The sequence below is a fragment of the Zingiber officinale genome, chromosome 6B, assembly GCF_018446385.1.
Source record: "Zingiber officinale cultivar Zhangliang chromosome 6B, Zo_v1.1, whole genome shotgun sequence".
Taxonomy (NCBI): Eukaryota; Viridiplantae; Streptophyta; class Magnoliopsida; order Zingiberales; family Zingiberaceae; genus Zingiber; species Zingiber officinale.
Genome location: NC_055996.1, coordinates 98,254,209 through 98,268,292, shown reverse-complemented (window position 1 = coordinate 98,268,292; position 14,084 = coordinate 98,254,209). Strand labels below are relative to the sequence as shown.

At 42.4% G+C, this 14,084-nt stretch overlaps 1 protein-coding gene across 1 annotated transcript; it reads right to left on the bottom strand.

The window, feature by feature from the left end:
• Nucleotides 1-11,019: 11,019 nt before the first annotated feature.
• LOC121990464 (gibberellin-regulated protein 2-like) lies at nucleotides 11,020-11,763 on the bottom strand. Its single transcript, XM_042544592.1, has 3 exons — nucleotides 11,590-11,763; nucleotides 11,456-11,513; nucleotides 11,020-11,340 (listed from the first exon to the last, which is right to left on the bottom strand). The coding sequence occupies exons 1-3, from the start codon at nucleotides 11,659-11,661 to the stop codon at nucleotides 11,156-11,158; spliced, it is 315 nt and encodes a 104-aa protein (XP_042400526.1). The 5' UTR covers nucleotides 11,662-11,763; the 3' UTR covers nucleotides 11,020-11,155.
• Nucleotides 11,764-14,084: the final 2,321 nt, after the last annotated feature.

The window sequence follows — 14,084 nt, the reverse complement described above, 5'->3', positions numbered from 1 at the left end:
TACAACCTGTAAATCCATTTATAAGTATTTTTGGGTCGGATTCGAGTCGGATTATGGATGAATTCGGGTTAAAATAAGTATATTTTAATAAAATGAGTCTTTTCGAGTTGGATTCGGGTTAAGATGAACATGTTTTTATAAATGAGTCATTTCGAGTAGGGTTCGAGTTGGATTCGGGTTGTGGGTCATTTCAGGTCGGGTTCAGGTCAAATACAAATAAACGGGTTGGGTTCGGGGTCGAACAATTTGACTCGAAATATTAATCAGGTCGAGTTCGGATTTTGATGTTCTAACCCGTTAACTCGCCAACCTAAACTCACCAACCCGAATCAGACTCGAATTGCCACCCCTAGGCCCTTACCTGAATGTGATAGACTCAGTCTCACGAAAATTTTCCATCGGTCACTAGGATAAATCGGAAAGGGCTCATAGAGACTCATCCAGATGGCCAGCATTCTTAGGTCCGCTTCTCATTAGAGAAAAAATTCTCTACAATACACCGTAACTGAGACTCGATTTGGTGATCCGTTGAAGAACTTAACCATTACATTATGCCCCAGGCACACATAAATTTTATTTAGGAACATTAATCTTAAATAGTTTATAATATTTTATTCATCAATAATAACTAATTAAACACAAATATATTTAATTTTATTTATTTGATTTTGATACGGCTGTCTCTTAGGGGCCTAAGAGGAATTAGGAACAAAAATGGGGCATTTTCATCATTTGACTACTTAGGGCTTTAAGTGGATACTGTTCACGTAAAGGAAAAGGGGGCTCTCTTTGGCTAGGTTTGTCGGCTGCCACCACAGCCACGCACACCGACGCCACCTTCGCCTCCTTGCTGTCGCCGCCTCTTCTTCTCTCTTCTCTCGACGACCACGCTATCGCCTCCACCTCCTCTCACTCACGCCGTCACACGCTGGCAGCCCCCTCTCCCTCTCCTCTCGTCGACAACTCCTCTCATCGACAACCCCAGCGAGCAGCCCACCCACCGCCTTTCTTCCGCTCCACAGCCCCGGTACCATCTTCGGCGGCCACCGCTCTCCGGGACACCGCCTCCAGTGGCCATCGACAGCCAAGAGTCATCTCCATCTTTTCCAGCATCTACAGCGACCTATCGGTGATCTCCTCTTTCCCGTCTACTGCCACCACCTCCTTTTGGCCTCGGACGCCGCACTGCCTCCTTGACTTTAACCAATGGCATCGGACATATCTTCGATCTCCCCCTCTTCCTCGCTACCCTCGCGGTCAGTCGACGCCATCCTCCGGGTCGTTCGCACTGTAGTATGCTTTTGACACCAATCTGGCATCTAATCCACTGCTGTGTTTCACCTTCGCACCACTATCATGATTGTGAACTACTGGTATTATCCGGCCTGTGTGTTGCTGTTGTATTCCATCTACATGCCGCCTTCAAGACCCATGCCACATTTGGCTCAATGTCGTTGCCTCCAGACCCAGCTCCTCAGCCGGCTCACATTCATCTACTCTTCCGAGTCACAACGACTCGATCAGCGTCGCGACCAGTTCACCGTCTATCAGAGGGCGTCCACCTAGACCAAGGTACATCATCGTACTTATTTCATTATTCTACTATTTCCTGTTCCTTATATATTCGTGGGATCTGTCTAAAACATCGGGGTGCCAGGGATCTAGGCAACCCGGTCGCTATTTGTAGGTAGTGTTGACTGGAGGCCTTCAAACGACTCGGTCAACATAGAAGATAACTCATCACACCCTCCCCTCTCTGAGTCATCACAATTCGGTCAACATTCCAGCCACATCATCATTTCGGCCATTTCGTCTTCTCAGCTTCCAAACGGGATCAAATTTGATACCGTTTGTGAGAAACTCTACCTGATCTGGAACGTGGAGATGGATGACGTCGGAAAATTCTTTGCCATCATCATGGTCCCGAAAGATTTCGGCGATCATATTATATTTGCCCTTACTCCATGGGTATTCATGAGTCGAGGGCCCCAGTCAAATCCTAAGCCGATCAACATGCTATTTTCCTATTATATTCCCTCACTCTACGAATATTCGGGAGTCAAGGGACTTAGTCGGATTCTTAGCCGATCAGCAGGTTAGTTTGTCTATTATATTTCCTCTTCCAATCACAGGATCTGTTATAGCCCCTAAGTTTCGACCGGGCTTGTCCCAAACTCCCGAGCCACCAGTCATGTTATAAGCGAACATGCTCTCGCGCCTTAAAATTATAAGCGATTGAGTTTCAGACCGGGTCTATCCCAGACTCTCGAACCACTGACCGTGTTAGAAGCAAGCATGATCTCACGCCTTAAAATTATAAGCTCTCAGGTTTCAGACCGGGTCTGTCCCAGACTCCCGAGCCATTGGTCGGGTTACAAGCAAGCATGCTCTTGTGTTTCAAAATTATAGCCCTCGGATTTTAGACCAGGCTTGTCCCAGACTCCCGAGCCACCAGTTGGGTTATAAGTGAGCATGCTCTCGCACCTCAAAATTATAGACCCCGAGTTTCAGACTGGGCATGTCCCAAACTCTCGAACCACCGGTCAGGTTATAAGCGAGCATGCTCTTGTGCCTTAAAATTATAGCTCCAGGGGTTCAAACCGGGCCTATCCCAAACTTCTGAGCTACTGGCCCGGCTATAAGTGAGCATGCTCTCGCGCCTGAAAATTATAGCCCTGGGTTTCAGACTGGGTCTATCCTAGACTCCCGAGCCATAGGCAGGAATATAAATGAGCATGCTCTCGCGCCTCAAAATTATAGCCCCCGGGTTTCAGACAAGGTATATCCCAGACTCCCGAGCCACCAGTCGGGTTATAAGCGAGCATGCTCTCACGTCTCAAAATCATAGCCCCCGGGTTTTAGACCGAGCTTGTCCTAGACTCCCAAGCCACCGATGGGATTATAAGTGAGCATGCTCTCGTGAATTAAAATTATAGCCCCTGAATTTCAGACCGGGCCTGTCCCAAATTCCTGAGTAGCCAATCGGGTTATAAGTTAGCATGCTCTCGTGCTATGTCCTAGATTCCCGAGTAGCCAACTGGTTATAAGCGAGAATGCTTTCGTACCATGCCCCAGACTCCCGAGCAGCCCATCAAGTTATAAGCAAACCTATTTTTGGACCAGAGTATCGCCACTGGGACTAGAGTATCTCTATCAGTATGTCCTCTTCATGGCTCAACCTCTCCCGTTCAGGGTCGAGTTATCTCTACTAGTTCAGACCAGAGTATCCCACGGGCTTCACACCCACTCGACTCATGAGCTTCATATCCTTCAATCTCTCGGGTTCCACGCGAGTTCAGCTTATGGGTTTTGCTCCCGTATGCCTTTGATTTTATGGACTATGCTCTCACTCAGTTCTCACGTTCCACGCCCGCTCAACTCAAGGGTTTTGCTCTTGTTCGCCTTTGATTTCACGGGCTATGCTCCCACTCAGTTCTCGAGCTCCGCACCCACTCAACTCACGACTTTCATTCTAGTGTGCATTCCATCGCAAAGGGTTGCGATCCCGCTCAATTCTCGGGCTCACACCTGCTCAGCTCACAGACTCCGCTCCCGTGCGCCTTCGATTTCATGGACTATGCTCTTGCTCAGTTCTTGGGCTCCGCACCCGCTCGGTTCATGGCTTTTGCTCTAGTGCGCCTTCGATTTCACGGGCTATGCTCTCGCTCAGTTCTCAGGCTCATGCTTGCTCAACTCATGATTTCCACTCCCATCCGCCTTCGATCTCACGAGCTCCGTGCTCGCTCGATTCATGGGATCCACATTCATTTAGCATTGGGTCAATCATTTACTCTACCTTATCTAGGAATTGCTCGGTCGCCTGCTTAACACCACGTGACACTCTCTCGGTTGCCTGCTCTGCATCGGGTCAGTCATTTGCTCTTCATCCTCTCCGCATCCGTTCAGTCGCCTGCTTAGCATTTACCCAATCACTAGCTCGGCATTCACCCACTCGGCATTTGCCTGTTTGGCACTTGTTTTTCTCGCCGCTCTGCCAGGCGTTCACCATTCGGTCAACACTTGCTTTGCTCATTGTTTCGTTAGTACTTGTCTCATTCGACACTCGTTCAATACTTTTTTTTATCGCTCGCTCATCATCGCTATCGTCGTTCGATTGACATTGTTACTGTCACTTGCTCGACATTGCTTTCGTTGCTCAATCGACATCGTCATAGCTATGAGCTTGACATTACATGATGAACCCAGCGATCTGACTCTGTACTCGGAAGTGATTTAGCCTTTGCGATGGATTATTTAGTCAGTCAGACTTGCCCCTCTTTTGACTAAACTTGAATGGGAAGCTTGTGATACTAATGTCTCTTAGGGACCTGAGAGGAATTAGGAAGGGAGAGAGGGGCACTTTTGTCATTTGATTGCTTAAGGCTTTAAGAGGATACTGTTCATGTGAAGGAAAAGAGGGCTCTCTTTGGCTAGGTTCATCCGCCGCCGCCACAACCACGCACACCGACGCCACCTTCGTCTCCTCACCGTCGCAGCCGCCTCTTCTTCTCTCTTCTCCCAATGACCACGCTACTGCCTCCACCTCATCTCACACACACCACCACGCGCCGACAACACCCTCTCCCTCTCCTCTTGTCGACAGCTCCTCTCATCAACAACCCCATCGAGCAGTCCACGTGCTGCCTCTCTTCCACTCCACAGTCCGGTAGCATCTCCGGCGGCCACCGCTCTCCGGGACATCGCCTCTAATGGTCGCTACCTAAATTTGATAATGTCCGGAAGTTAAAAAGACGAAATGCCCGGAATGATGATGTAACTAGAATGTTGACCGAATTGCCATGACCCAGAGGAGGGAGGACGTGATAAGTTGTCTTCTATGTTGACCGAATCATTTGAATGCCTATGGTCAACACTACATGCAAACAACGACCGGGTTGTCCAGTCCTTGATACCCTGATACTCGAAGCAGATCCCACGAATATATAAGGAACAAGATAATGGTAGAATAATAAAATGAGTAAAGAATGAGTACGATGACGTATCCTAACCCAGGGGGACGCCCTCTGGTAGACCAGTGAGCTGGTCATGACGTTGATCAAGTCATCGTGACCCAGAAGAGTAGATGAATGTGAGTCGGTTGAGGAGTTGGATCCGGAAGAGACAACACAAAGCTAAATATGTCATGGATCCGGAAGGTGTCACACAAGCAGAATATAGCAGTGGCACGCAGGCCGGAATATAACAGTAGCAAGCAGGTCGGATTCACAGTCATAATAGTGGTGCAAAGGGCGAAACATAGCTCGATGGCTAGAACACAGTAGTGGATCATATGTCGGATTGACGTCGAAAGCATACTACAGTGCGGACGACCCGGAGGACGACGTCTGTTGGTCGCAAGGGTAGCGAGGAAGAGGGGGAGATTAGAAATTTGTCCGGTGCTATTGGTCGGAGTCGAGGAGGTAGTGTGGCGTCCGAGGCCGAAAGGAGGAGGTGGCAGCAGACGGGGAAGAGGAGACCGTGTTGGAAATTAAACTTGATTTTTAGATAAAAGTTGTTGATAAAATTTTATGGAGATAGAACGGTGAGGTGACAAGTCTTGACTAGAGATAGGATAGAGATAGAACTTGATAAATTGATAATTTTGATAAGAGTTCGTGGAGATAGAATTTAAAAAAAATATATATCATGATTATCTTATATTAGTGTTTATCCAATAAGCCTATAAATATGTACTTTTTTTTCATGAATGAACAAGTTGAGTTTTCTATTTTCTTCTACTCTTCTTCCATATAGAGTTATTTCTCCTCTTCCACATTTTTCCTTCTATAATTCTTTTTTTCTTCTCCCATAATTTCTGTTTCCAACAAAGTCATGGTATCAGAGCCATGGCTAATGGAGGTATGGTTCCCTTCCAAGTTCCAGTACTCAAAGCGAGTAATTATGACAATTGGAGTATCAAGATGAAGGCGCTTCTTGGAGCTCATGATGTTTGGGAAGTTATAGAAAAAGGCTACGTTGAGCCTCGTGATGACTCGACGTTATCTCTAACTGAAAAAGACAGTCTGAGAGATTTAAGAAAGAGAGACAAGAAGACTCTCTTCCTCATTTATCAAACTTTAGATGAGGATGGTTTTGAGAAGATTTCAAGTGCTACTTCAGCCAAGCAAGCATGGGAAAAGCTCCAAGTCTCATATCAAGGAGAAGAAAAGGTAAAAAATGTATGAGTTCAGATATTAAGAAGTCAATTTGATGCTCTTCGTATGAAAGAAGGTGAGTTAGTATCAGATTATTTTTCTAGAGTCTCTACCATTTCCAATCAACTAAAGAGAAATGGTGAGAAACTAGAAGAAGTAACTATTATTGAGAAAATTCTTCGATCATTGGATTCAAAATTTGATAGCATTACAACCATCATCGAAGAGACCAAGGATCTACAAGTCATGACGATTGAGCAACTCCTGGGTTCATTACAAGCCCATGAAGAAAAGAAGAAGATAAATGAAGAAATTACTCAACAACTCCTAAAGACGACTCTTCAACCGACAAAGAAAGATGAAAGCTCCAGTAACAATAGAAGTCAACGTGGAAGAGGTCGTGGATATGGACGAGGCCATTCTAATGAGCAAGGATGAGTTTCCAACAACAACAATGAAAGAGGAGAACATTCAACAAGAGGGAGTGGAAGAGGGTACACAAACTCGATGTATGATAAATCTCAAGTTAAGTGCTACAATTGTGACAAATTTGGGCATTATGCAAAAGAATATAGATTGCCCAAGAATAAAGTATATGAAAGAGCAAATTATATGGAAGAAAGAAAAGAAGAAGATGACACCCTACTGCTAGCGTATAAAGAGAATGAAAGAAAAGAAGATACAATTTGGTATCTCGACACTGGTGCAAGCAATCATATGTGCGGCAAAAGAAACATGTTCGTAGAGCTTGATGAATCAGTTGGTGGTACTGTATCCTTCGGAGATGAATCAAAGATTGAGGTAAAAGGCAAAGGTAACATTCTCATCCGTTTAAAGAATGGAAAACATGAATTTATCTCAAATGTTTTCTTTGTGCCAAATATGAAGAGCAATATCCTAAGCTTAGGACAACTTTTGGCAAAAGGGTATGATATTCATCTAAAAGATGGTATGCTCATCTTGAAAGATCATATTGGTTGCTTAATTGCTAAGGTGCCTATGTCAAAAAATAGAATGTTCTTACTTAATATTCAAAATGATGTCGTCAACTGTCTCAAAGCTTGTTACAAAGACATCACTTGGCTATGACATCTTCGATTTGGACATCTGAATTTCGGAGGACTAGAACTGCTTTCAAAGAAGGATATGGTGAGAGGACTACCTTACATCAAACATCCTGATCAAGTATGTGAAGCATGTCTACGTGGGAAGCAATTTAGAAGAGGTTTTCCAAAGGAGTCAAGTTCAAGAGTTCAAAAGCCTCTTGAACTTATACATATAGATGTTTGCGGTCCGATAAAGCCAAGTTCACTTGGTAAGAGTAATTATTTCATTCTTTTCATAGATGATTTTTCTCGGAAAACTTGGGTATACTTCTTGAAGCAAAAATCGGAGGCCTTCGACATATTCAAGAAATTTAAAGCTACCATAGAAAAGGAGAGCGGTCTCGAGGTCAAAGTTATGTGTTCTGATCGAGGAGGAGAATTTACCTCAAAGGAGTTTCAAGAATTTTGTGAAGCCAACGGAATACGACGACCCTTGACAATTCCAAGATCCCCTCAACAAAATGGAGTGGCAAAAAGAAAGAATCGAACCATCCTTGACATGACAAGGCGCATTCTCAAAAGCAAGAGGCTACCAAAGGAACTTTGGGCAAAATCGGTTGCATGTGCAGTATACTTATCCAACCGATCACCAACTAGGAGTGTGTGGGGCAAGACACCACAAGAAGCATGGAGCGAAGGAAATCTGGAATTTCTCATCTAAGAGTTTTTGGGAGTATAGCACACGTTCATGTGTCTGATGAAGCAAGAAGCAAATTGGATGATAAAAGTAAGAAATATATTTTTATTGGCTATGATATTAACTCAAAAGGGTATAAGTTATACAATCCAGATACTGGGAAGACAATCATCAGTCGAGATGTCATATTTAATGAAAAAGAAGAATGGAATTGGGAATCTCAAAATAAAGATTACAACTTCTTCCCATACTTTGAAGAAGAAAATGTGGAGCAACCAAGGGTAGAGCAAACAAGAGAGGAGCCTACTCTACTCCACTAGTAACACCAACATCAAGTACTCAAGAGAATTTATCTGCATCAACTTTAAGTGAAAGAGTACCACGCTTTAGAAGCTTATGGAAAATTTATGAGGTAACTGAAAATCAAGATAATCTTACTCTATTTTGTCTCTTTGCAGATTACGAGCCTATAGATTTCCAAGAAGCTATAAAAAGCAAAAGGTAGAAAGATGCAATGGATGAAGAAATCAAGGCGATAGAGAAGAATGACACATGGGAGTTAACGACACTTCCTAAAGGACATAAGGCGATTGGTGTGAAGTGGGTGTACAAAATAAAGAAGAATACCAAAGGAGAAGTTGAAAGATATAAAGCAAGATTGGTGGTAAAAGGCTACAGTCAAAGATCTGGCATTGATTATGATGAGGTATTCGCTCCCGTTGCTCGATTAGAAACTGTCAAACTAATCATTGCTTTAGCAGCTCAAAATAAGTGGAAAATGCATCAAATGGATGTAAAATCTATTTTTTTAAATGGAGTTCTTGAAGAAGAAATCTATATTCAGCAATCATCAGGTTATGAAGTTAAAGGACAAGTAGACAGAGTTCTAAAATTGAAGAAGACTCTCTATGGGCTAAAGCAAGCACCAAGGGCATGGAATAGCCGAATAGACAAGCACATGCAAGAGAAAGGCTTCATCAAATGTCCTTATGAACATGCATTATACATTCAGAGTAAGGATAAAGATGTTTTGATTGTATGCTTATATGTCGATGACTTGATCTTCACAGGAAGCAATCCAAGTATGTTTGGAGAATTTAAAGAAGCGATGACTAAAGAGTTTGAAATGATTGATATTGGGCTCATGGCATACTATCTGGGCATTGAAGTGAACCAAAGGGAAGATGGAAGCTTCATCTCACAAGCAGGTTATGTAAGAGAGATATTAAAGAAGTTAAGGATGGATAACAGTAAGTCTATAAATACCCCAGTAGAAAAGTGTTGCCATATGAGGTCTTGGGGTCGAAACTCGGCATGACTGAGCATAACCTCCCCCATGTCTTGGCCATTTGCACTAATGGCTAGTAGCCACCCGTGATTTACCTCCTCCGTGTTGACCTAGGGACGGGTTGGCGGAGGCGCTGGGGGCGAGCGAATCGCCTTTTGCCATATGATGAAGAAGAAAAAGTTGATCCAACATTTGTTAAGAGTTCAGTTGGAAGTTTACGATACTTGACGTGCACAAGGCCTGATATTCTTTATGCTGTTGGACTTGTTAGTCGCTACATGGAAGATCCAACTACTACCCACCTTAAGATCGCTAAGAGAATTTTGCGCTATATTAAAGGTACAATAAATTTTGGACTACTTTATTCAACATCTAACAACTTCAAACTTGAAGGATATAACGACAGTGATTGGGGTGGAGAGATAGATGATAGAAAGAGCACTACAGGATTTGTATTCTTTATGGGAGATACAGCTTTCACTTGAATGTCAAAGAAATAGCCTATTGTCACACTTTCTACTTGTGAAGAGGAGTATGTGGCTGCAACTTCATGTGTTTGTCATGTTGTTTGGCTCAGAAATTTATTGAATGAGTTAAGGTTACCACAAGAAGAGGCAACCAAGATTCGAGTTGATAACAAGTCTACAATAGCACTAGCAAAAAATCCAGTCTTCCATGATAGAAGCAAGCACATTGATACGTGCTTTCACTATATCAGAGAATGTATTACAAGAAAAGAGGTGCAAATGGAATACATAAAGTCTCAAGATCAAGTTGCTGATATTTTTACCAAGCCACTCAAATTTGAAGACTTCATCAAAATGCGATATTTGTTTGGAGTCATAAAATCAAGTTTAAGAGGGGGTGTTGGAAATTAAACTTGATTTCTAGATAAAAGTTGTTGATAAAATTTTATGGAGATAGAATGGTGAGGTGACAAGTCTTGACTAGAGATAGGATAGAGATAGAACTTGATGAATTGATAATTTTGATAAGAGTTCGTGGAGATAGAATTTAAAAAAAAAATATCATGATTATCTCATATTAGTGCTTATCCAATAAGCCTATAAATATGTACTTTTTCATGAATGAACAAGTTAAATTTTTTATTTTCTTCTATTCCTCTTTCACATAGAATTATTTCTCCTCTTCCATATTTTTCCTTCTATAATTCTTTTTTTCTTTTCCTGTAATTTCTATTTCCAACAAACCGCTGGTAGACAGTTGTAGATGCTGGAAAAGATGGAGATGACGCTTGGCTGCCAACGAGCGCTGGAGGTGGCGGCCACTGGAGCCGGTGTCCTAGAGAGCGCTGGCCGCTAGAGATGCTACCGGGGCTGTGGAGTGGAAGAGAGGCGGCGCATGGGCTCCTCGATAGGGTTGTCGATGAGAGGAGCTGTCGACGAGAGGAGAGGAAGAGGGGCTGCCGTCACGTGGTGGCGTGCGTGAGAGGAGGTGCAGGCGGTAGCGTGGTTGTTTGGAAAAGAGAGAAGAAGCGGCGGCGTCTACGAGGAGGAGCGAAGAGCGAAGGTGACATCGGCGCGTGGCTGTGGTGGCGGCGGACGAACCCAGCCAAAGAAAGTCTTCTTTTCCTTCACATAAACGGTGCCAATCCTAAGTAGTCAAAAATGATGAAAATGCCCCTCAATCCTCCCTAAATCCTCTCAAATATCTAATTTAATATTATATTCAAATTTATTTATTTTAATAAACTCTTATCGAATAAAATATTAAATTTGCTCATGCAACCCTTCAAGTGGTTTACCATGCATCATTTTGACTTTTGAGACGACGTTAGAATTAGGAATAAATATTTGAAAAGTCACCTCTAAGTGCTGCAATAAATTGACACCTTATTATTGAAAAAAAATATAACATCGAACGTACAAAAACCCATAACAATTCGACTTCTACCACTATCCGATGACTCCACGTGAGTCATTAAGAATTCGAAACTAATTAAACAAAATCATGGGCATTTGAGACGGCCTCCGTGTGTGGTCATGGTGGCGTAGCAAGGGCACGCGGGGCGCGTGTACACGGAAGTGCCCGGCGGGACGCAGTTGCACCTGCTGCAGCAGGTCCTGCACACCTTCTTGCACATCTTTTGCTTCCACGTCTTGCTGCACCTCACAGCGCACGCTGCTCCACAGTCTAAACCCACATACATACAGACACTAGCTCTGCTCAGTGACCATCCAACTGAACTGATCGATATGATTGCGGACTGAATGAGGTCAAATATATACATTTCCACTGTACTACTCACCAATTTTAGTCGCAGGAGATGGCGCCGCAGCCAGGGATGCCGTCTCTGTGCTCTCCGCCTACGAATTAAATCAATCCACACAAAGATTCAGTAATTAATTTTCATGAACGAAATTAATTTTCGTTCGTGCATGCCTCAACGAGATGACGAAGTGCGAGCAGAAGAAAGAGAAGAGCGAGGCACTGCGAGAGCTTAGCGAGGGCCATGGAGCTAGTACTCGAGCTGCTAAGGGATGTGCTTGAGTGATGAGAGTGCGAGTGCGAGGAGGTCAAGTTATAGAGAGCAGTGAGCAGAGTGAGTTAGTGAGGCAGGGCATTGAGGGGAAGGCCGGAACTGCAGGGAATTTAAGGAGTGAGAGACAAGGGTAGGTAGATCGAGGTGGCATTGGAGGATCCAGCTAAGTGACCAGCTGTGCTCAACTTGCTTTCCTCGGGCAGTCACCCGCTGCCAGACTGGGCGTGTGTGCTTGCCCGCTGCGCCATGGCAGTACACAAGCATTATTGTTGGGCAGTGAGGAAGAGGGAGGTGGGAGGACGAGCGGGAGGTTGGGACTGGAGAAGAGGACTGCAAGTTGCAAGAACTGCAGCTGGCTTCGGAACCTTGATTACGATAATTGACCATGAATCCATTAATGTATCATGAGCTTCCGGAACTGGAGAGGATTTCAGGTCAAATCCTAAATCAGGATCATTTCGGTGTTGATATTTGAAATCCACTGCTAGTGATGTTATTATTTAAATTTAATACTGATTCACGAGAGCGATAAAATTAAAATTAATACTACTTTGAGAAATATGAAAATTAGATGTGTTTTTAAAACTTCCACAAGCGCCAATTATTGAAGAGAATTCCTTGATGGGACAAGAGGGTAAATATGATGCAAGAGATGTGAAAAAAAAAAGAATTGTGAAGTGACTAAAACTCGGTGTTATATATATATTATATATATATATATATATATATATATATAGGAAAAAAAACATGCTGGACGCCCAATTTGAACGTCCAGTACGGGCGACTTTCATAGCTGGGTGCACTCGGAATAATTATATTCTGGATGTCCCCACTGTATATATATAACTCACAGTCAAAATGATATTCTGAGTGTTCAATTTATATATATATATATATATACTGTTCATTTTACACGGCACATCTATGTGCATCTATTTTTTTTTTAAAATTTTGTTTTTATATTTAATCTTATAACTCAACCCCTAAATCTTAAACACTATCTGATTGAAATAATACAAAGCTTAAAAAAATAAAATAAATCAATTACACTAGGTCCTCACAAGATGTGCAGTGTAAAATGAGCAATATATTAAAACTATATATGATTATGTCCGAAAGAGCGAAGCTGGAAAATCGGAGAGTTGGTAGTTCCGTTGACTGGATGAAGATCTCTTTGCAAAACAAAACTAAAATCAGGAAAGGGGTCTTTGGCGTTGATCCTCCGACGTTCAAATTAGAAACAGGAGAGGAAAAAAGTGAATACTAAGGATAAAGATTTTTCTTGCTTTTCTTCATACCCGGCGTGTCCATTTTATACCTTTTCTAGTGACCCTCCATCTTTCCCTGTTTAATGATATTGATTACCGATATAGGATATCTTTATCTTGACTTCTTCTTATTTAATGATAGATGAAATGTACTATTTGATTTTCTTTTTCCTTTATTAATTATCCATCTTTTCCTCTTTTATCAATTTATTGCTTCATTAAGAGTTTAATGCCAACGTCATTCTCCAAGTTGGATGGGTGGCCAGATCGGCTTGAGATTTCGGCCCGTGTAGCTTATTCTTTGGCCAATCAGACTAATTGTACTTGTTTACTCAGATGATCGATCGGACAACGATTCCTCCGATTAGCCTATGAACCTCTTTCCGCTCTGATGTCGCCGATCCTTGCTTAAACTCCGATGTTGACCGTCTTGATTTTGACCTACACCATGACAATTGACTCGTACCAGGTAAACTCTTCCTTATCGCTGCATCAATATATATATACACCTTCACGTAAAAAAATGGTGATTTTTTTTTAAAAAAATTAGGTTGTGTCAATAAGATTTTATTTTTAGGATTTAAGGGTTAAATTATAATATTAAGCACAATTGAAAAAATATGTTGGGTGTGCACAAGGCATATGGGATAAGATAGAGTTTTTGTTGTCGCACCCACCTTATCCCACACACCTCATGAACATTATACCCCTCGCTTCTCTTTCAACGTTGAAATTTTTTCTTCTCATGCTCAAATTTTTCTCAACCGGTTCAAAAATTTACTACTCTTAATTTGTGTTGTCGAATTTAGATAATTAAGGAGGTTTTCAAGAGTACATTGATTTTAATTTGAAGTGATTCAGAGTTCTCTATATCCGTGAGTTAATTTCAAACAAAATTGAACAATGAACTACTACACCATTCAAAAATTTAAAAGTTTTAAAATGTTGATATTTTTCAAATCAAGGGTGTCATGTGAACTCATTGATGGTATTGATTAGTGACTATCATTCTCCTAGGATTTATAAGGAAACGATAATCCCAGTTAAGTTCATTGATTATCCCTAAGAGTGACCGACTCGGTCCACGGATATTTCCCACTAGCCATCAGGATAAATTGAAAAGCGCA